This window comes from Cinclus cinclus, chromosome 1, assembly GCF_963662255.1.
Source record: "Cinclus cinclus chromosome 1, bCinCin1.1, whole genome shotgun sequence".
Lineage (NCBI taxonomy): Eukaryota > Metazoa > Chordata > Aves > Passeriformes > Cinclidae > Cinclus > Cinclus cinclus.
The window spans coordinates 13199534-13223730 of NC_085046.1; the positions used below are offsets into that span (position 1 = coordinate 13199534).

The 24197-nt window shown below is 37.4% G+C and overlaps 1 protein-coding gene across 8 annotated transcripts in view; it reads left to right on the top strand.

The window, feature by feature from the left end:
* PARD3 (par-3 family cell polarity regulator) overlaps positions 1–24197 on the top strand; it is a 440918-nt gene that overhangs the window by 236760 nt on the left and 179961 nt on the right. For 5 of the 8 annotated variants that reach the window (XM_062506769.1, XM_062506777.1, XM_062506785.1 and 2 more), the window contains 4 exons: positions 627–752; positions 2111–2490; positions 12573–12712; positions 14213–14341. In XM_062506769.1, coding sequence (XP_062362753.1) covers positions 627–752; positions 2111–2490; positions 12573–12712; positions 14213–14341 — 775 coding nt within the window. Of the gene's footprint in view, positions 1–626; positions 753–2110; positions 2491–12572; positions 12713–14212; positions 14342–18210; positions 18250–24197 lie in introns of all 8 variants that reach the window. The other 3 variants (XM_062506759.1, XM_062506784.1, XM_062506750.1) reach the window with 1 other exon arrangement.

The window sequence follows — 24197 nt, forward strand, 5'->3', positions numbered from 1 at the left end:
CAAATGGAAATTGTCTTCAGTTAACTAATTTAAGATAAGATTCTGAATTCAAAAAGACATTTAAATTTTTAATTTCCTCTTTTTTGTTTTATTAAAAAATGCTAAGATTTAAAAAGAAAAGCATTTGGTTCGCCTGAAATGACTGAATTCTCCATCCATCCCCTCATTACAGGCTGCTTATTATATGAGATGACCCATGTTTCACTTGCACATGAGTAGTAAAGGCTGTGGCATTTTCTGCTAATTCAGAAATTCAAATTTTAAGTTAAACCTATTCAACTTCAGTTAACTAGCAGAAAATACGTCTTTTCTCAGGTATGTGATGGTTCTTGGAGTTTTTACTGCACAGAAATCTTGGCCTTTTTCAGGAATGGACATGCTGTCATCCTACAGACTGTTCATTCTTACTTTTGACATGTTTGATTCACCTAGGCTTTCTGTTTTATGGAAAAGAGAAAATAAATGAGGTAATTCTTAAAGTTATTTGAAACTGTGCTATCCTACTTCAAGGTAAAGATGGTTTAAAATATAGTTTCTGTAGTGATCATGATAAAATATTAAATCAGTAGGATTTTCTATGTTGCAAATTATTCAGATAGTAATAATTTGTAATCTTAATGTTGCAGAACCCTGGGGCTGCTGGTAAAGCGATTGGAGAAGGGTGGGAAAGCTGAACAAGAAAACCTTTTCCGTGAGAATGATTGTATTGTCAGGATTAATGATGGAGACCTGCGGAACAGGAGATTTGAACAGTAAGTGTTCTTACCACACGTTACATTGCACTATTTAACACTGCACCTTGGAATACTTTGAGGAAGGTAAGACAAAAAACCTCTAAGTTTGCCTTTCTAATAAAAAAAAAAGGTACACTAAGGGACATTAGTGGCTTTTATATAGCCAGACTAAAAAAGAATCAGGATAATTATTGTCGTTAGAGTATATGAAATTCTCATTTGATTTTTTTATACATGATAGATTTTTTCCTTCTTATATTGGTAATCTGTTGTTCTTGAAATTCTCATATGACTTTTGCTCTTATACTTACACTGCACCATGTTCAATATAAATGGACAACTTGAAGACCTTTTTTTTTAAATTTTAAAAATATATGTTTTTTTTGATTGTGTGAGAATGAAGGGCGCTGTATATGCAGAAACTTCTGGAGAAGTTTGAAAGTTAAATATTTGTTTAGTGATTGTCTGGACTTCGTAGAATCTCAAAATGAGTCAGAAAGACTTTCAAGAGGGGAAATTAGATTGTAGTTCACACTCAGGTAAGTGAAAGAGGAAAATAGAAAAGAGGTATGCAGGTAATGAGTGATTTCATGGATGATAATATTGTTCTGAAGTCCGTAACAAACTGAGGGCCAAATATCATTTGTTCTGATCATCTTTTGCTTAATATATATTTGAAATGTGGTTTTAATTTCTTTGATTCTAACCTGAGTTGAAACATAACCCTGTACCATATGGTTGGAAGCAGCTTGTCTCTGCCTGTTCTAAGGGTCTGAATCACAGTTTGTAAAGTCTGTGAAGATACTTTGTTGATTTTGTATACTTTGGATTGTGACCTTGAGCCCAGTGTCTGTCTGTACAGGATTGAGCATTTTTTTCACATTTCTTAATGTTGAATTCTGATAGACTACTGGATGAAAAAAATTGAAGTGTAAGCTAGACTGGTTGCAAGACTCCATTTAATCAGAAAATTGTGGAACACATAGCCTTTTTATAATTAGTAATTTTCATTCTAATAATTCCGTTGTCACTGTGGTAAAAGCTATCGCAATTAATGCAATTATCAAGGTTCAAAACAACAGGACACAGCAGTCCTGCTATAGAACTGTCTGTGGTTAAAATTTTTGCTCTTCTGAATCCAGTATTTGCTACATTAGTCCTTAAGCATATTTAACCATAGTGTTGCCCTAAAGCAGTAAACCTTAGCAGGAAGCAGACCAAACAGGCTAGTAAACAGATTCAAGTTTTATGGTTTATGCTTGAGTGCAATGTGTCTGTCAGCTCGTGTTGCTTAATTAACATTAGTAATTATGCTTATAATGTCTCGTAGTCTGCCAGTCCTAATTTGCTAATTTTCTGTTCGTTTTAAAACCTAGAGCACAGCATATGTTTCGCCAAGCCATGCGTACGCCGTTCATTTGGTTCCACGTGGTCCCTGCGGCGAATAAAGAGCAGTACGAGCAGTTGTCCCAGAGTGAGAACTTGTACTACTCCAGCCGCTTCAGCCCTGACTCCCAGTATGCTGATGGGAAAAGCATTAACAATTCTGGACTTCACACGTTACAAAGAATGTCTAGAGCGGGTAACCACCCTGATCAGACAGACTCCTACTCGCAGCTACCTCACAGTGTGAATTCATCAGGGAAACCACCCTCCGGCCTGGTACCGTCACCTCAGAAAGTTCTCACCTCCACTGCAAACAGTGGCTATAACACCAAAAAGATAGGAAAGAGGCTCAGCATACAGCTGAGAAAAGGTAAGGCACCAGTGTGCTCCTCATACAGCAGGAGATGTGCATTACGGGTGTGTGTGTGCCCTGTGCCACTGTCCTGGGCAGGAAGGCTGCCAGGAGCAGGGCATGCAATGGGTTGGTTTTTGGAGCCAAGGCACTGAGCTGACCCTGAGAGCGGGCACAGGAGACCCACCCTACATTCAGCATGTTTGCAAAAGACCATTTTGAGGAGTGCTTTGACATTTTTTTCTGCTTCTCAGCTAATAAAGTAGTGCAGTAAATGCCTCAAATTCTGTTGGCCAAGACCCAGGGAGTGGTGAACTATTTAATATAAACAACTAAGGTAAAATGGCCCATATTCTGTACTTTACAATTATGACGTTTCAAATTGAGTTCTGCCATTAAAGAGTGTTTTGGATCCAGTTGGTAAATTGGACATTCTAATTTCTAGCTAAAGCTTTCATTTTTTTCTACTGAGATGTTAAAACCTTTGGCTGAGATGTAATGAGATATTTCCTGTCTTGGGCCTTATGCTAATATAATTTGAATGGGGGTGAGAGACACTATTTAAAGTAGTGTGTGCTTATCTCAACATCTGTGTGATATGTGCACATGTAGATGTACGTCCATAAAATTTTTATGATGTGAGAAAATTTAGTATTTTTTTGTAGTTAATGTGTAGATGCTTTTAAGATAGTTTAAAGTATAACAAAATGACATTTAGATACCAATATTCTTAGCTCTTGGGAAGTGATTTTTTTAAAGGATTATACATGCTGTAAGCTTTATGCTATTCAAATGAGCATGTTTAAGATTAGCTATAATTTGGTCTCTAGCAACAAGAATGGTATTTACATTACACAGCAGAAAGTTTACCCATATGACAGTATTCTCCATGAACTTGGGGTACATTCCCCTTAAGATACCCTATGCGCTTAATATTATTAATATTTTGTAATTAATCTTTACATTGAAAGACATTGAAGACAGTGCATTGAATGTAGAGATTTTACAGTTTCACAGGTACCAGGCTACTTGTCACATTATCATTATGCTTTCCTTTCTGTGAACTTCACATGAACCACCAGATTGCTTCTTTCTGGTTGCTGAATTTTAAGCTCTACAAACTTGGATGACATAAGGTTGAGTTGACAGTTTGCTTCTGTTGTTGATGCTCCTTCAAGAATTTCTCTAGGCCATCAGCTCAGATCAGCCTACTTGGAAAAACTTGCTGTTATTGGTTGAGTAAGGAATCAGTGTGCTTATAAATATGCTCTCAGTCACTACAGTGATTTTTACCTGGGTTTTTTGTGTCTGTGGAAGTTTTTAAAAATATTGGTTGGACAGTACATAAAAGAATTGTCAGCCAGAAGTGGAAAGAAACATTTCATAAATTTAAAAAACACCAACAAATAAATACATAATTTTGGACCACAATATTTTTGTGCGAGACAAATACGGTGTTATAGCTCATCATACGATGCAAGAATATAATTTTGGTGTGTTACAGATTTTTGACTGTGATATGATGTTATATTTGGTCATCTTGCACTGGATACTGTTTGAGAAATACTCGCCCCAAGGCTATAATGTAATTTATCCTTGCTGGCACTAGTATCTTAGGTGGTTTTGGAGTAAAGAAGATGCATGCTCCCTGTTGATGAAAAGTGATCTCTCCAAGATGCTTTAGTATCGGGTTCATACCAGAGGAACTTGATGGCTCTTACAGTAGTAAGAACTTTGAAATACATTTAGAATATATTTCAGATGTTTAAAGAGGGTATTTGTTTCTAACATTTGGCTTATTTGAAAATACTACTTATGGTGGAATGGTAGTTAGCTCAGGTTATAGATGAAGGTAGAAACTGTGTTTTATCCACAGGAAAAATGAAAAATGTGCATAAGGAAAGAGACCTTTTTATCATTGCTGTCTTTCATTTGTTAATATCCACTGTAGAAAGAAGCCTGCCCTCCCATTTTGACTTATATTTGATCACTCTGGGAACATACACATGGAACAAAAGAGGCAGCAATATACTTAAGGATGGCCCAAGTATTTTGTTGTAGATATGTGTTCAATAAGGACATTGATTTTGATGTTGATTTCGAAGGATGGGTGTTGTAATAATGAAGGCTTTATAGATATTTATCAAATGTTCTTATTTGTAGTTGACAGGCAGCAGTTTCACCAGTTAGCATCTTTACTTTAAAGACTCATTGTGGGGTGCATTAAGGGCATGCAGGGTGTTGTCCTGAAATTCAGATTTCATTTAAGCTGGACATTCTGATAATGGATGTAGTATATGATAATTGAACCTTTTGCAATACATACAGGCCTTCTTTATTACAACTGTGTTTTTATATATTGCATAAGCTTCATGATATAAGATGACGATCCAGAATAACCCTACACTATGTGCTTCTGTAATTATGATTTCTTAATATTTATTGCTGATTTGGCATTTTAAAATAACTTGAACTTTCATAGGATTTAGCTGTTTAATAAAGTCAGAAGAGAAGGTCAGTCATATGTTTCAGTCAGTGCAGAATGTTTGTTGGCTTTTCTAAATGAAAATGGATATCTGTTTATCTTGCCTTAAAGGTCAAGTCCTGAACTTTTAGCATATAGATGAAGGGGTTATTGCTGATATTCTAATGCCATTAAGGCTGTATAACAGTCTAGGTTAATAGCTCACACAAATTAAGATAATGCAAGACCTGACAGTGAACCTATGTTTACATACATTTTGGTGTAAACTGATACACAGAAAGTATAAATAAATATAGTTCTTTGCAGCTAATGAATAAAGAAAATAAGACCTCTGATACAACACCCAGAGCGTTAAGACAAAATTTGACCTCATATGCACCAGGACACTCCCAGAGTGTTCCTTCTTTGGCTGCAAATGTTTGAGCCAATGCAACTGAGAGGAATTTAGTACAACACTTATAAATAATAAATAACCAATTATACAGCAAATGACTCTAAGGCTCAGTCTTTGAGCACTTAGTAACTCACAGCATTTAGCCTGATACTCAATAAAGCGTTCAAAAGACTGCTTTTCCATAGGATGTTGTGCTACTCAGATTTCACATCTACTGCTTTTGATTCTGCTGTACTAAGACAAGCTTGAAGTACCCAGTCTTGAAATTACTTAATCTTATTCAATTGCCCTTCAGTATAATGCTCGTTTCATCATATGATTTCTATCTATAATTGCATGTTTTTATAGCTAAATTAAATATAAAACTCTAGAAGTAAAATGTCAGCACTGAGCTCATGTTTCTTAACTTAGTCCTAGTTCCACCAAATATTTGCTAATTTTTTTGTATGAAGTAGTCAGTGCATCAGGATTTCAGTCCACATCTTCCCACTTCCAAAGGGTGACAGCCACTGACCATGGGAGTTGTGATTATCTCTTCCTTTTTGGCCTCTCTCTTGCAAAACAAGAAGAAAGGGAAAGAAAGTAGTGACTACTACAGTGAAAGCTGTAGTAGTTACCAAGTCCATCACAAATAGGACATGGCAGCTCTGTTCTAGAAGATGAGTCTTGAAACAAAAGAGGCACCTCTGCTCAGTGCAGGAGAGAAAAGTGGTTAAATTGTAGATGCAAGCAGGATTACGAGACTTTGCTCTTCAGAGTTTCTTGTGTTCCTGTTTGGCTTGCTGGCCTCACTGAGGTTAATAATGCTTCATCCTGCACACAGAGCTGATCTGAAACTCTGCAAGTTCCACCAGGGGCTTGGGCATTCAATGCTCATGCATTCAATACACAGTGACACTGAGCCCTGCTGCACCCAAGTTCCTTTCTGCAAGAAGTTGTTAGAGACACAAGTAAGTTGCCATGGATAGTTTGGGAGTATGCTAATTTGAAATGGCATCGTGTTTGCTTTGGAGTGGAGCACATCTGTGGACAATTATTTGCTTTGCTTGGGTTTGTATAGGTGAGCGTACAAGACAAGGACCCTGAACTTGTCTGTAAGATATCCTGCATCATGTATCTGAAGTGTACAGATTTATATGCATTTTTCATTATACTCTCCTGTTTTCCCCACACGGTTTCTTGAGCCAGACTTTGAACTGACATTTTAAATTTTTGTTTAAAATGTCTTTTGAAGTGATATGTTCTCTTAAAATTCCTGCTCAGATGCAGAGAGAAGAGTGTTTGTCACTTTTGAAATGAAGCATGTAGATGCCTAAATTACTTCAGTGACCATGAGAAATGAGATTCAAAAGTGAAGCAAATAATTTTGAGCATTATTAGTCACTGAAGAAGCATAAACTGCATCAAGTTTCATCTTTCCACTGTTTAAAACCACTTCTGATCACCATTAGCAGGCTGTAGCATAAGGGGAAAAGAACACTTCTATTAGGTTGATCAAAGATCTTGAGTGGTCTGAGCTTTACTTGGAGAAAAAAGCCTCGCTTGTTCCAAATCACTCAGCTACATAAAAATGGGCATGGAATTAGCCATGACTGTGCATGTGGCTGCAGAAATTTTGTAGACAGCTGAGCAGTCAGCCTTCTAAGCAGTCATTTGCATGTACAGTAATCCTGACTACATGTGCCCAAATTCTGAAAATGTGGGGAACAGTAAAATGGTCTTGTTTAGTTTAATGATGCCCCTTACAATTAAGAACATATTTGCTGTTCAAATCTTACATGAGGTTCAGTCCTTAAAAAAAAGAACTGGTTTCTAATGTGGAACACTAGGATAATTAGTTCAACAGTCATCCATCTGTATCTGGATCTCCAGAGTCTCCTGTGATAAAAACAGGAGGTTGAAGTGCTTGGAAGGACAGTGTCTGCTCTGACTATTGTTGGAGAACATTTGGCCCTTCTGCTTAGTTTTATTATAATGTTATCTCTCTCCTTATTCTCCACCCCAGTATAATCTACTACTTTCATTAAATGACAGTGCTTTATTTTGTAATTTTTGTGATATTGGGTCTCACACTTTTTCTATCTGCTACCAACCTTGCTTATTGTTTCAGGAAAGGGAGTGTGTTCTTTGTTTTGCATGAAGAATCTGCACTTCCCCCTAACAATCCTTTCATCTATCTGAGGTCTGTTCACCCACGAGTTTTCCTTGTTAAGATTACTCTGAAATGTTCTCTGCCTTTCTTGTATTAGTACTAAAAAATGTGATGTCCAATTGTCAGTTTTTAGATGTTTTCTATTGTTTTAGAAGTCACATTTTCTGCATTTCTTCTTGTTGTTTGTTTGCAGTTGTTTTTTTAAATTTTGAGAGATCTGTATTGAACTCCCTGAGAACTCATATGCATTTTCTTAAATTAGACTTGAAGGACGAGCATGATTTACTTTTAGCACTGCTTACAGTGCTGAAAGGCAAGACAGCTGCAAGAGAAGTATCATAAGATGCTGACAGTATAGGTCCTTCAGTTGTTCTTTACTGGTCTCTGAACCAGTATCTTTTGAGAGGGATGAAAACACTACAGAGGTGATCCTGGCTTTTTGTATTGTATCCTGTCTTTGTTTCTACTGAGGAGCACATTTTGCTGCTGAGAATTTAGACTTGCAATTGCTGCTGAAGGAGGAACACACAACTTTTTGTAAAGGATAGCCTTAGACAGAAACATTATGCCAGACACATTCTTCCAACAACCAAGAAGGCAATCCCAGCACAAGTGAGAAATTAAACACTTCTCTGGGACAAGTGTCTAGTCATCTGTAGTAAAATTTAATAAAATTTTAACATTCTGTCAAATTATGATCAGACTGCTTCCAAATGAAATTATGCTCGTTTTAAAAATATGTTTGATTAAATTATAGGAATGGATTTCCTCTCCCCCTTACCTTAAACCTGCCAGAACTTTTTTCTTCCAAAATAGCAATGAACGCATCAAAACTGCCAGTTTCCTGTTTGTACAAAATAGATATTTTACCATTGTAACCGCCCTTTTTAGTCATTTAAAATGACTTTGTCTTCAGCTCAGAGCTGGCTGAGCTCTTGAGGGCAATGAGACTTTAGAAGGGATACTCAGCATCACATTCAAGAAAAAAGGAGAACTTTAACTTGTCCAGAGAGCTGTTGATTTATTAAAGAAGCCTAAGAATTTAAATTACACAAATTAGTGGGTAATTTTTAAATGTTATTATCACTTGGTATAATTTGATCATTGTCAGAGATGGCAGCTATAGAAGGAAGAAAATGTTTTCAACCCTTTCAAAAATTTACCATTTAAAGTCTAGAAGAGATTAAGGTGAACATGACCCAAAAAATCTAAACATTGTAAAGTAAAGCTCCTAGCTATTTGTAGGATGACTCCTGTGTTTCCTAAAATATGGAATTTCTTCTGTTTTCTATTAATTGTGGTTCTGCCTGTATGTGTGTCCAGTCTCTCCTGTATTACTAGCATAAATCAGAGGAGCCTACAATATATTTGCGCAGTTCACCCTTTATTATAATGCAGTTTTATACCCAAAGAACTGAAAACATTTTAGCAGCAGGAAGATATTAACATCTTATATGTATTTCTATCAACGGGAGAATGGAAATGAATGGAGTGGAGAGAACTATATCAGTTAAGCGTATCAAAAAGAAAAAAAATAAAATCAATTCAGTCACAGAAGTAATATTTATTTTTGTTCTTGATTGGATGTATCCATTTATTTCCCAGTGTTGTGAACATCTAATTTATATATAATAAGCATAGTAGTTTATGAAGCTGTATCATCCAGCCGAGAGCAGCTATGGGGCATGAACAGCCAACTGAAGCAGAGAAATGGTAAAAGGAAAATTACACCCAAAAGCTGCCTCATGCAAAGCTGCACAGAGAAGTACAGTAGAACAGCCCAGTTGAGGCCCCCTTCTTTCTACAGAAATAAGTAATTAGAATTTTCTTCTGCTAATATCTGGGCTCCGTGTGGGTTTGTGATGTTCTGCAGGCTTTGGTAAAGACTTTCTGGAGATTTGACAGCAGAAAATGCCACAGTCCAAATTTATATCCTGTGTGCATTTGTAATGTGAACATTTCAACTTCTGTTTTTTCCATGGGGGTTTGAAGTGCTGTGTGTGTGAACCAGACATCTGTAATGATGCTGTAATCAGGCAATGGGGATTAAGCTTATTAATAATGAAATATTGTCCTGGGAGTGCACTCATGTTTTGATATTACTTTAGAATTTTTAGCACACAAAACCTGTATTCAAAGAGAAGTATTCAACACTGTTCTTTATAATAAGGAAAAGATAAATTCCATAAAAAGCTGAGATGTGACTTAAAAAACTTGTTCAGATCATCTTCATATATTGCAGGGAATTAAAGAGCTCTGTGAATGTTTGAAGCATCATTAAAATTAGGAGGTCTCCTAAGTAAAATATGGATGTTATGAGATCTAGTATTTTTTTATGTCTATATAACAGCACAGATAAATTTTGTATTTGCCTGAAAGTGGATGAAGACTTTCAAATTCAAATGTCAACTGTCTTGAAAGCTGCAGAAGGAAGGGTCTCAAAATAATTAGCTTAGAGAAACTGATCCATATTTCCTGAACAATAAGATCTACATGCCATTACTGTGTATACAGGAGCACTTAGTTATGTTCAAGATGAAGATTTTAAAAGCTTGTGTCATGCCCAGTCCTGCCACCTGTGTCAGTTTTCTTAGCATGATTTCTGTCTTGATAATAAAATATATTGCACTAAATTTTAATCAAATGCGATTGTGCAGATTTCAGAAATCTGTATGTTGAGTACTGGTTACTCTATTTGACTCCTGCTTTCTTTTCATGAGCAAATATTAATCTGTTCTCTAGGAAAGTAGGCTTAGCAATTAAACATAGGCAATAGAAATTAATTAATTTATAAAAATTAAGTAACATTGTGGTATGTTGACCTTAGATGGACAGAAGGTGCCCACCAAGCAGCTCTATCACTCACCCTCCTCAGCTGGGCAAGGGAGGCAAAACAGCAAGGAATCTTATCCTGTGGGTTGAGATAAGACCAGGGAGAGATCACTCACCCATTACTGTCATGGGTGAAACCAACTTGATTTGGGGAAATTAATTCAATTGATTGCCAGTCAAATCAGAGTAGGGTAATGAGAAATAAAACCAAATCTTAGAACATGTACCCCTGACCTCTCCCTTCCTCCTAGACTTCTCTTTACTCATGAAATCTCTACCTCCTCCTCCCAGCAGTGCACAGGGATGGGGAATGGGAGCTGCAGTCCATTCATTACACATTGTCCCTGCCACTCCTTTCTCCTCAGAGGGAGAACTCCTCAGGTTCTTGTGTTGCTCCAGAGTGGGGTTGTTCCTATGGGAGACAGTCCTTCACTGGCATCTCCAAGATGAACCTTATCCACAGGCTGCAGGTCTCCAAGAACTGCTTCAGTGTGGGTCCCTTCCGTGGGGTCAGTCCTTCAGGAATGGGCTGCTCCAGCATCAGTCCCCCACAGGGTCACAGATCCCACCAGCAAACCTGCTCCAGCATGGGCTCCTCTCCATGGTGCCACAGGTCCGTGCCAGGAGCCTTCTCCAGTGCAGGCTTCCGATAGGGAACAGCCCCTCTGGGCATCTCCCTGCTCTGGTGTGATGAACCTTACCACAGACTGCAGGTGGATTTCTGCTCCACCATGGACCTACATGGACTGCAGGGGGACAGCTGCATCTCCATCATCTTCTCTATGGGCTGCAGGGAAATCTCTGCTCCAGCACCTGGAGTACCTTTTCCCTTTTCTTCTGCATTGACCTTGGGGTCTGCAGAGCTCTCTTGCTCACTCATCTCTCTGGCTGCTGTTGCAGAGTTGTTTTTTCTTTTCCCTTTTTAAATACATTAACACCTCAAATGGTTCAGTAGCTGTGTGTTTTTCACACAGTTTGTGTTAAGCTTCCCAAGGCTTGTAGCTGACAACAGTTTCATAAAAGTTTGGTTTCTATCCCCATGACATTTTGCAAAGGTGTGTGCTGTGTAGCTTTTAGGGACCTACCTGATATTGCTGAGTCCTAACTGCAGGTTGCCATTATAGGTAAGGTTAAATGTAGGTTGGGCCTGTGTATGCCTAGCAAAGCAGCTTGAACTATAGACAGCTTGAATTTGTTGCTTTGACAACCTCTGAGAAGTTTCAAATGCAAGGTGTAGGTGCTGACACTGTGCTGGGTACTCTCCACTGGATGGCCAGCTATTTTCATGCTGCATTAAGTGTCCTGAATAGACATCATGACGTTGATGTGTAATGTTGAGGGGGGGAGTGGCAGGCTTTTTCAGAGTTTCAGGGGGTGTTGGTAACATTGGATAGACTGTATCTAAGAGAGAATCATAAACCAGCTTTCTGTATGGTAGGAAGGGCTTCTGATTGTCCTCAGCTTGTGAATCGTGGAACTGATGGTATGCTTAATTTCTCTGAAATACAAACAAGTCTAATTTACTGGGCTCCTGCTCTGGAGTTCTCCAGGTCATGTTAAGTGCCTCTGTTTTGCTTCAGTCTGTCTTGGCCAAGTGCAGTCAGTCACATGGGTGTCCCTCAGGACCTCGGAAGTGACAGCCTGGGTTTGCTCCCTGCCTGCATGACAGACACCCAGCAAAAGCTCAGGTGAAGCCGGGGGGCACAGGAGCTTTTGACTGAAAACAGCCTGAGGTCCCCAGAACAGAAGAAATGAGACCACTGAGCTCCAGTACTGTCACCTGCCAGTGTCCACAAGTGAGCTGATAGAGCCCCATGCCCAGCAGCATTGGCTGACTGCCGCTGTTGAAAGAGCTGCAAAAGAGAAAGAATGGATCACTGATGAGATCCAGATTGACAAGGGGGAAGACAGTGATAGGATATCAGATATGCTTTGTTCTGATTCCTTGTCACTCAGCTCATCTGAAATAGAAAGTCAGAAATATGGCAATGACTTGGAAGTCATCAGAACAGCAAGTTGCAGGGAGTGCCTGCTGAGCCACCTGTGCCCAGACTCAGTGCTTCAGCTACAGCTTTCTTGTGGATCTTGTGTTTTCTTTTTTTGTCATGAAGTAATTCTTGCATCCTATATGTGTTTTCATGGATTGTATCAGTGAGGTATACATACATTCTGTTTGGTAAAAATGATATGTAATATAAAATGTGCATTTTAACTAGTAAAGTACATTCTTTATGCAGGTACAGAAGGCTTGGGATTTAGCATTACTTCAAGAGATGTCCCAATTGGTGGCTCTGCTCCAATTTATGTGAAAAACATCCTTCCGAGAGGTGCAGCTATTCAAGATGGGAGATTAAAAGCTGGAGACCGATTAATCGAGGTGAGGAAATATTACATGTTCCTTGTCTGTGTTTTGGCTTGAGCCCACACACTGTATCACTTCCAGAGGCTTACAGTATATTATGTTACAGGAGAATGTTTTCCTCTTTTTCCTCTTTTTGGCTTTATGTTTTTAGGTGAGAGATCAAGTTGCTAGGCATTTTCAGTACATAGCTGTTTGAAGAACTGGACCCAGACATACTACAAAAACATATGAATGTGAATATATGTTATAGTCCTTATGTGGATATAGTGTCACAGTCTTGCATTGCTCTTTAGGAATATACAGAAGCAAAGTGATTGTTACCTAGTAAGTAGAATTAAATCAGCATGGAGTGACAGACCAGAAATTATTGAAGATGTCTCCAGGGATGGGAGACAATACCCTGAAAATGTTTAGTGAATTAACTGAAAGGGACATGAGAGGAGGGGAGTCATACAGAGAATCAAGGCCACTTCTCTCCTGAAGTAAGAATGTCCTCAAGGGAACTAAATTTCTCTTGGATAGGTACACCGCAGAGATCTTTCTGCAAATCTAGCTGGAGTGATATGTTACCACCCACAGCTCTTCATTACTGTCCCTAAGCCAAATGACACTGGAGGTACAGCTGAGTCTGTAACTGCCTGTCAGTGCTCTAACTTCACTTTACTGCAAAATTGGCCAAGTCAGCTTGAATTGCTGCTGGAGGATAGCCCCCTACAATTACTGTAATTCAAGGTAACCCAGATGACTTGGGTAGAAGGGGACTGAGAAGCATTTAAGACGACAGCTATGGCATCTCAACTGTGTGAGCTGTGCTCTCTTATGAGGAGAAGGAGAAAGATGGTTTGCTGACTTCTGAGCACCATGCTCCCTTGCTTATCACTGTTAGTTGAATTGCATTTCCAAAATGTTTCTGAGCAAGCAAGCCTGAGATTACTCAGTCTTTCTCTGGCTTCTCCCTTACTGAAGTTAGCTCATACAGTGGGAAATCCTGCATGTATTCCACACCTTCCTGTCCTGATCAGTGACATGTGGAGGCCAGGGGATTGGACCACTGAGCAGAGACAAGAGTAGCAACCTCAAGGTTATACAGGGATAGAATTACTTTCTACTTTTGTCACAATTTGTTATGCTAAATATATTCGGAAGTCATGTATAACACCAAGACATGTGGAAACAGGGCCATTTTGGGATCATACGTTGATTTTCCTAAAAATATTTATGCAGACGATCCAAGAAATACCAGGAAATGGGATTAGCTGGTTTTAGACTGTGCTGGACTTTACTGTTGCTGCTGAAAAGGAGGGAAGTATAAATGTCTGGCTTGTTATTTTTATTTGTATGAGAAGGATGACCATTTAATTCTATTAAATGAAAGCTGTAATGTGAGCCAATAAGCAGATTGCTCCAGTAAGAGTTTTTTAGTATTGTCCCATATGATTCACATGACTTTTCGCTGTGTCTGCTGGTTTCCCTGTTTTGGAGTCTTACTGATGTCTAACATTTCCTTTGTTACAGGTAAATGGAGTTGATTTAACAGGCAAAACTCAAGAAGAAGTTGTGTCCTTGCTGCGAAGTACCAAGATGGGAGGGACAGTTGCCCTTTTGATTTTTCGACAGGAAGAAACATTCCATCCAAGGGAACTGGTGCGTAAAATAGAGAGCAGCTAAGCTTAGATGAGTATGAGCAAATGATTTGATCTTGTCTCCTGTTAGTAAACATGCATAGCCAGCACTGTATAGAAGAAAAAGAAAAAAAAGCTATTTTGCTTTATTTAGAACATTTTGAATACATGTTTTCTATTTTCTTCAGGATCTGCCATTGGAATTAAGTATGTGTTGATATTGTATAAGTGAGAGCTTTATTTTGAGTGAAAATATTTATTATAGGGGAAGCTATTGCATAGAGATTATTTGGATGCATGCAGACAAGTGGATTATTTCATACTTTTCATAAATAGAAAGCTATGTTTGAAAGCCTGTCATTTGTCCCACTGCTCACTAATATGTTCTCAAACATATAATACTATGCCAAAATAGGATATGTAAATACCTTTCTACCAAAAAGTGGAAAGTATAAGAAGTAGTAGTAGCCTTTTTTGAATATAAATGCAATCTCTGTGGAATGGAAACCTGCAGTTATTAATTTAGCAGGGCAATTCGGAAATGTTTCTAAGAAATTTACATTAAATAGGAATAAAATGATGTTTCATACTGTACCTGCTCCACTTGCATAGTGTATATTGATATTTCTCTGATAATTATTCAAGATAACTTCTGTTATGAAAAGGTATACTCTGAATGGTAGCAGTCTTACTTTGTTCTGTACTCAGTTAAACTGCTGAAGTTATTTATTATTTGTATTAATGTAGCTATATACAATTCTAAAATAACTTACTTGGCTGCATTATTGTGAGAAGATAGACAAATCTAAGTATGATAAGTTAATAACTTCATTTTTCTATTGGATTTGTGTTATTCTGAATGCAAAGAAAATTAATTTTTATTTGGCCATTTAAGATATTAAACATTAGCCTTTTACTTTTCAAAACTACCATTAAACCTAGGAAGTCAGAGTGGCAGGGGAGGTTTCAAATGAACCAACTTTTACCTTAAAATTATTGGAACATGCCTTCAAGTGCAGAAGTGAAAGCTGTCATAAAGTGAAGAGAAATAAAAACTTGAAATCCTATTACACCCTACCTTATCACTGTAACAGTGAAAGCAATCTGTTTATAAGTTCCTGTGGTATAATTTTCATGGCACTGCTATCTTTCATAAAGGTGAATGAAAATGCTTTTTGAGATTTCTAAATAAACTTAGAAGTAAGAAAATGTCTTAATTTTGTGTATATTATTTCTGTGGTAAAACGAGGAAGTTTTAATGCATAATTTGACATGAGATTTTGTTTAAATAGTTGTAAACAAATAAATGGTGTAAATAATGCAGAGACGTAATAGCAATGCATTATCTAGTTTTCAAATAACAGCAAGTCACCCCCTTTGAAGGAGCTCAAGCTCAGCAGCCTCCCTGCTGTGGCTCAGGCAATACTCTCTCAAATACTTTGGCAAAGTCCAGCCTAGGGAAGCCAGACCTTACTGTGGCTTTGTTAGGTACCAGGTGGGCTTTGCACTGTGTAATGAGATCAGATCTGAGCTGGTGTGTTTTTCTGCATCTCCAGTTGAATAATGGTATTGTGAGGATCTGACAGTACATGTGTGTGATGATCCTCTGTTGCATAAGGATTTGTTTGTTTGTTTACATCCTGACATGAAGAACTCTTAGGTATGCGCTGCTGACTGCTGTCAAAGAGCAGGAGCAGAATTGCTAGGGAAGGTGTTGAACTAAAAGTCATCATAAAGGCTGTTCTTTCTTCTCTGGTAAGAAATAATCCTTAAAAAAAACAAATCAAGTCTTTTCAACCAGTTCCTCTCACTGACTTTTACTGGCTTTTTGAAAAAAAAAACAAATACAAAAACCCAACCAAAGAAACAGAAAAGCTGAGAAAAAGAAGAAAGAAAATTGATATTGAAGTAGGGAGGAGAATGACCTGAAATCATGTCCATTCACTTTTGCACATGCAGACCTTCTCTGGCCACTTAAAATTTGTCTTTGCATCCTTCCACTATTTCTCTCATATTTGCTACATTTGTGTGCTTTAAAATATCAACTGAATGAGATGTATCTCAGAAACCATATGTAGAAAATCATATTATTTGATGTTTTCCAACATCTTAAGTGCAGAACTTGCTGCTGCTTACTGAGAACACTCAATATTAAAACCATTTTATATTTGCCAACATTTGTATAGATAGTAATCCCAATAAAAGAGGTGTTTAGATTTTATGTTTTGGGTTATGGATTGTTGAATGACTTTTGAAAAAAATTAAACATCTTTGAGTTTCTTTTTAAATAAAATGAAGATAATAAACTTCAGGAAAATTAAAGAGCTTAACTTTGGTTATTATCTGTAAGGGGCTTATGAAAATGTGTAATTGTAGCTAAAATTTAGGGGATTATTAAGATGAGCCTGTTTAGGTGGTACAGGATCTCTGAAGGTTGCGTGGATCAGGTCAGGTATGTGTGTGTGTGATGATCCAGTGCAGCAGAGCATGATAAAAGTGAGGAAAGTGTGGAAGCAGGGAAAAAAATCAAGTTGGCAGAAGTCACCTTTTCTAATTAGTGGGATCTGGAAGAATGACCATGTTTCTTGAGAATACTGGGCATTTTATTCTTTCCACAGTTACCTAATGCCAGATAATAGGTGATGTGTTAGGGCTTGTCCACACTGATGTAGGGTAGAGACACATTATCTCTGAAAAGCCTTCCCTCCCTGCCCCCTCTTTTTACGAAAGGGCTGAGGATTACTCTGATTAGGTAGAGCTCCTGGAGCACTGTGGTTACCTCACACAGCTTGTGAAACATTTGCTTAGAGCTGCTACTAACTGTGTGAATCCTCTGAAGAATTGGCTTAAGTAATTTAGCTTTTGAGCTATATTCTCAGTACCAGCAGATACTGGCTGGCAGCATTAGTCTCCAGTACCCTAAAAATTAATATGCCCATTGGTACATGTAGGACCTTTACATTTGCCTTGTAGTTGTCTTTTTTTTTTTTCTTACTGGTTGTTTGCTTCGGGTTGAAGCTTACTGGATGTTTGTGTTACTGTTTTGCCACTACATTTTTGTGCTTTATCATTTGATTTTCCTGCAAAACAGCCTAAAGCAAAAATGTCCAGTAAACTCTAGCATTTCATTAGTGCCCAGCAGAATGGAAAGAAATGGCTGGTTAGCCCAAAAGTGATCAGCCAGCCAGCATCAAGATGTCTCCTGAGTTCTCAAATGGATTTTAATATAGGTGGGTGTGGGCTTGGAAGAGCCATAGTTCCTTATGTGTGTTTCCAGAATTGGCTGTGGGATGCATTTTCAAATAAATAAATAAACAAACGTGTGTTTGCCTTATGTGCCCCAAGACACAGGTAAAGAATGCAACGTACAGCAGGGTCCCATCTCTGGTGAACTGAATGCATCCTCCTGTCCTGGGATATGCAGAGCTGCAGTTCTAGTTCATCCAGACATGCTCCCTTGCTAAAATGAGAGTGGATTTTTTTAAAAAATAGGTACTTGTTTAAAATATTTGGAAGGGTTCATCTTGACTGCTGAGGTCATTCTCTAAAAACTTCAAAGTAGAGTGAAAATCCAGGGGGAACTTCCCTTAGTGAGAACGTTCCACCAGGCAGAAAGTGGTGTGAGCAGTTGTGGTTCTTCCTTGGCTAGACAGTCATATCACTCAGAGCCAGGTAGAGTCAGGTGTATGCACCATAAGGACCCTGGAATTATTTCTGTTCACTTCTCATGTAGTGGTTTTTTAGACAAATTTCAGTCTGGGGTGAGACGAACACCCTTCATTTTTACTACCACTTCATATCAGAATTAGAGCTCTTTGTTTATCCCCTTGCTGTTAGATAGTATATGTCGTATGTAGTTGTGTTCTTATTTATTTTTTTTACTTCCTTTAGAATGCAGAACAAAGCCAGTCACAAATTCCAAAGGAAACGGTAAGAGCTTTGTCTTTTCAAAACTGGAAGACTCCCAAATGTTTTTAAATTGATATGGCACTTCTCCATCAAAGTTTTACAGATCCTTCTTTCACCTTATATACTGTAGATGGCTCTCTGTAGCTTTAAATTTTAAATGCATCTTTTAATGTAATTTCAAATACTGTTTGAAAATTATACACAATTCTCTTACTACATATGTTTAAGTGCCATTTGAAATTACATCTATTGTATACAGCCAAAGGCCTAAAGTTAAATGATAAGAGTAGTCTTTGGTTTGGGTCACATCTTGAAGCTAATTGATTAAATCATGATTATGTGACAGAAATCTGAGATACAAACACAGAAATTAGTCAACTAGGATTTAAGTCTTAAATGTATCCTTGTAGCAAACCATTGTTAGTTATTTTTAAGAAACTATATGGAAGTAGTATTACGTTTAACCTTTTGAGGGCTGCAACTGGTCTGCATGTGATATTCCGGTGAGGCTCTAGGCTGAGGTTGTGTTGTGTTAATATATCTCACTTTAGTCAGTGGAACATGATCAGTCCAATATACAATATACTAATACATCCTAAAAGTTTTTCTAAAATAAAAGGTGTATTTAATGAAATACCAACAGAGAATATAACAGTAATATGTTACCTTAAAGATACCCTGGATCTTAGTTAAAGACATACCTCAAGAAACACCATTCAGTTAGGTACCTATTTAAAAATTAAATAATAAATTAAATTGTGGAGAAATTGAGAAGATTAATGTTGGGATTTGAAATTAGTTAGGCTGCTGAAAAACAAAAATAGCTTGTCTAGATAATTCAGAATGTCTTAGCGGCAATGGCAAGATGGTGTCTGCAATAAAGAGAAAATCATGACTACGTAAAAGATATGTAAGAGCCAACTCAGTGAGGTAATCAAGGGTATGTTGGTTGATACTATTAATTTTTCAGGCCAAAGGAATGTAACTGTAAATATGGGAATTTGGGTTAAATGTTAGCAACATTCATTTCTATCCTTCCAGCTTTTAGTGTTCTTCTCACTGAAAGTCATCTGCTTAAGGGCTCTGCAAAACTGTGGGTATACCATTGTTTGAGACATGCCTTGTGGTATCTCTTTACTGAATCTCATTAGAGGATGTATGTTTTTATCTTGATAGGTTCTTACCACGTACTGCTGATATATAAGGAGATCAAAGATCAAAGCCCAGGATAGTATTTCTGTCTGTAATCAAATACCATTGAGAAAAATTTGTGGGTGCAGCCTTATAAAAGTATCCTACTATTAGGAGTTGAAATTCCACCTCAAAGCTCATTAAGATAAAGCAGATTGCCTCCAAGGTGTTTCTAGAACTCAGTTGCTCATCTGTTGCAAAGTTAATGTTTTGTAGCAAATAGGTGAAAACTCTTCTTTGTCATTCTTGGAACCAACACCCTAACTTCATCTAAGGAAAGAACAAAATAAAATGGGTATCTGTATCTCCCATTTGTTCTCTTTAGATGTGTGGTAAAAAATGCTTGTTAATCAGGAGATTGTGCAGGAGGGACAGGAAGTGTATGAGTAGCTAGGGATTTCTGAAAAAAAAACAGCTAGAAAGCCCTATCAAGCCTTGAAAATATGGGACTGAATTGGAAAACATATGAAGACTGAATAACATATGGTTACTGAGGGAATGAAGCTAGAAACCTGATCAATACAAAAGAATTTGCCTAATGTCTTGGGGTTTTCATTCATTATGTGTTGAGATTTTTTGTTATTAATTTAATGGCTCAGAACAACAGTGATGGATAGTCGGAACACTAGGTCTCTTTATATTTACTGGCTCCAGTATGTGAATAAAAAAAAGGGACTAAATGTGAAAGGTTTTGGTTGGATATGTAATGCACAATGCTTTTGCACTTACGTCCCTTGTTCCAATCTACTTAGCTTTGGATATGTGTGATACTTCAATTTTACAGAACTAATTTTCCTGAGCTGCACATTAATAATACAGTCACACATTCTTTAGTATTATTTTTGAAAATATTTCTCATTGCTTTCTTTTATTCTGCTTGGTTCTGCCTCAATACCTATTTTTTTCTCTCCTCTGTCTACTTTTCAGGTCTTTGAGATTTCCAATCTTGCAATTTCTTTTTTGTTTTGTGCCTGCTCTGATCTTTGTGCTGTTAGTAGTGAGGTTTTAGTCTCCAAGTGTCAAGGACTTGATAGTATAAAGCAAAGCAAAAAAAAAACAATCAACAGAAGAGCATGATGAAGGCAGAGAAGCTATAGAAATGAGAGAGGTGGAATGCAAGTCTGTTTTTCATTTAAAGGCAAAATGATTGTAGGGTTTTTTTTTGTTGTTGTTTTTATGTCTTTGTGGAGAAGTAGAGGGAAAATACACCTTTGAATAAAAAAAGAAAGAAATGAAAGAAAGCTCCTGTGAAAGTATGGAAGTAGAAGGCCTGAAATAAAATCGCAAAATATCAAGCCTAACTTTTCATTCTTTACTGAGGTGTTACCTTCATGTAGCTGTTACTTTGAAATAGTAAATTTCATTAATATTGTGTGGCACTTGGATGCAGTAGTTAGTCCTCACTGAGGTAATAAAAGAAATCCTTGAAGGTAATTTTTTCCTAATTTGTAGCCTGAAATCCTTGACAGAGTTATTCCTTACAACCCATATAATAAAGCATATTAATTCAGGTTTTATGCACCATCACAGAATCCAGATTCTCAAACTTCCATATAAGAATATCTTGGAATTTGATAGGCTCCCACAATTTAAGCTCTGGTCTCCAGTTTTGCATAAATGCAAATTGCTGATGCAGCTTCAGTGCCTATCCAGTAACTGTGCCCTGGTGAAAACAGGACTGGTGTTTTTACCTTCTGCTTTGCTTATGAATGGAACCATCACTCTGTTTCCTCATGAAACAAGGATATATCCTGTATCTTGGTTAAAAGGTTGTTTCACCCAGCCACGAGTTTGTGCCATTTGTCTAGCTGATGACAGTGTGGAGCAGATGCACCTATTGCTAAACAGGGTGATTATTTGGAATGTAGGAAATTGACTGTAATATGAAAAAAACTATTAATTTATCATTATTACATTTCTGTTTCTAAGCATAATTATCTTAATCCTGTTACAGTGCATTGAAATGAACTGTTAATTATGCTATGTAAAACATCTGCCAATTAATTTTTCCTCATACTCTTTGAAGGTTGATAGTGTTTCAGTAATATTTTGCTTTTAGAATTGTCATTCACTGTTTGTTTTCTGAATTCAGAACCAGCAAGTTAACTTTCATGTAAACATAAAACTAGAAAAATAATAATTATCATATGAGTAAGTATTTTCTAAGGAGTGTTGTCTATTGATAAGAAGAGATTCAGAGTTCGAAATCAGGATTTCATTTCATGATTGTTGTTCTCAACAGCATGGAAAAACTTCAGTTTTCCAGTCTCATTTGTTTTTCTGTCAAATTCTGTAAGTGAGCAGAATGTTATAAATTTAGGCGAGTGCAGGATTCGTAACAGTGACATAACAGGAGTGGTTGGTGTGTTGGAACAATATATAAATGATTAGCAGCACTGATAGAAATTGCAAATGGGATTTGTTTTTTATTTTCTTCTGAACATTTGATACCAGTTATTATCTAAATTTCATTTTGATCACTGTGTTTTTTCAGATCCAGTTGCTGTTCTTACCATATTCTTTTACGTGTGAGTTTGAGTAAATTAGCTAGCTACCCTTTTTATGTAAGAATTCATTGCCTATAGGAAATGGGGGATACTGGTCAGAGGCATTGTGACAGAACTTATGAGTAGTTACTTTTGTACACTTTTTGTTCATAAGTTTTCATATTGTGAGTGTGAGAGGCAATACTAGCAAATGCCTAGAAAAACATGATTTGTATTGATTATTGGATAGAAAATTCTTGTGGAAAAAAGAGCACAGTCAGTGTTGAGCTTTAAGAGGATGTATTCTGAGTGCATGTGTGTTTCTCTTTTGCTCAAAAGCTGTTTGTATTACTTCAACATACCTAGTCACTGGGGATTATCCATAGATTTTTTTTAAATTGTAATAAGTTCCAACCGCTTCTTATTTAGCACGTGTATAGAACTTCAGCTTTGTGATCCAAAATTCTAAACTGAGCCAAGATCATAGATGGACTAATGTCAGACTATACCACCAACAGTGCTGTTATCAATAGTTACAGAATGATTTTATTGAAAGAGGATATGTCTGACTGATGATTAAGCTGATGCTGTTATTTCCTCTATGGTCCTTAGGAATGCTGCAGATATATTTTTCTACCTTTTTATCTTCTAATGGTGTGAGGCACAAGGGTGATTACAATGTTTTAAAAGCATTTTTAGTGCAATTTTGAGTGGTTTCAGCTAATAATTTTAATAAAGTTTTGACATAAGAAATGGATCACTGCCCATATGAAAGAAATAGGTAGTGAATGTGTGATTTCTGCAAGGTACTGTTGTGGTTTCAATCTTCTAACATAGGAGATACTCTAGTATTAAATAGCATGTTCTGGCACATTTATGACTGTAGAGAAGACACTAATTCCTAGTGAATAATTAATACAGCTGTAAAGTGGCTGTGGTCATGAATGCTTTTTGACCAGTCTGAATTTCCTGGAACATCCAGTGATAAGCCACGTAAACTTCTGCATAATGCAGTGCTTAGAACTGACCCTGAGGCTCGATTTTGGCTGTTAGCAGCCAGTGATTTACCTGGGATGTGGTGTGACACATTTAAAGTGGCTTTGTGCAGCATCATAAAGCAGCTGTGGCTGCTTTCTGAACACTGGCATTGAAGACTTGCTGAAAAATTCCCAGCTTCATGGAGGACAACATACGTGTCCCTCCACTGTGACAGGGTTGTGTTAATGCCACCATTGCAGAGTCATCCAGAAGCCACACCCGTGTCTACAAAGTCATCGATTTGGTACGAACCCTGTTCTACTGCATCATTGCCTTTAGACTCTTGGTGTTGATTCTCTCTTGATATTAAATGCAGGGAAACTAGTGAGGTGAAATGGTTTGCTATGGTTGCCTGAAAGTCAGCAGCAGAAGTAGGTGGGAGACACAGATCCCTCTGAGGTGCTCCATACTGGCTTTACTTCATGGGGAATCTGTTTCTTGCCATGGATTTCTACAAAGGCATTATTTCTCTTTCAACTAGTTTTTCCTGTCTGTCTTTTCCAGACACTACCTCTTTCTTTAGTCTTTCAGGCCTTGTAAATCCAATAGGCCAGTGAAAGAAGTATAAGGATTTTTAGGGAGCTCTGTCATTAGTGTATTGGGCATTGAAGTTTTTCTTGAAGAAGGGATAGTGCAGAGACCTGTAGCTTTATAGGCTTCTTTGGCAGAACAGACACCTGCTGTGTACCTAATCCCTTGGCTTTCACTTCTCTAGGATAAGCAAAGTGTAAAGAAACGGGGTTAGCATTACAATCACATGTTTTTGTTTCAGAACATGCAGTAGGAACACAAAGTTTGAACAGGAGCAGCAGTTTTGAACAGAGTATGTTGGCCTGAATAAAGTACAGTCATTATGGTACCTGCAACAGACTAGTCCCTGTCAGAATTTCTGAGATTAAGAAACAACAGAATGTAATTTTAATGGTGTGATCAATTTTTGAAATGTAGAATCTCACTTGATTAAACCAGTTTCTATGGCAGCCCAGATCAGAGTATTGGCATTAGGGAGGGTAATGCAAGTATAGACAAGCAATGGACTTCTTATAGAGAGGAGTAACAAACATGTGGATATACTTAAACATGGGCTTTTGCAGAGCCTTGATTTCCATTCTAAATGAAAATCACATGCTAGAATTTTTGTGCTTTGGAAAAGCATTTAATTTTTTCCTAAATCTTATCTTAATCCATCCAAACTCTTAAACTGAAGTTATTTTTGCATGTGGAGCATCTTTTCTGATATTAAATTGAATCCTT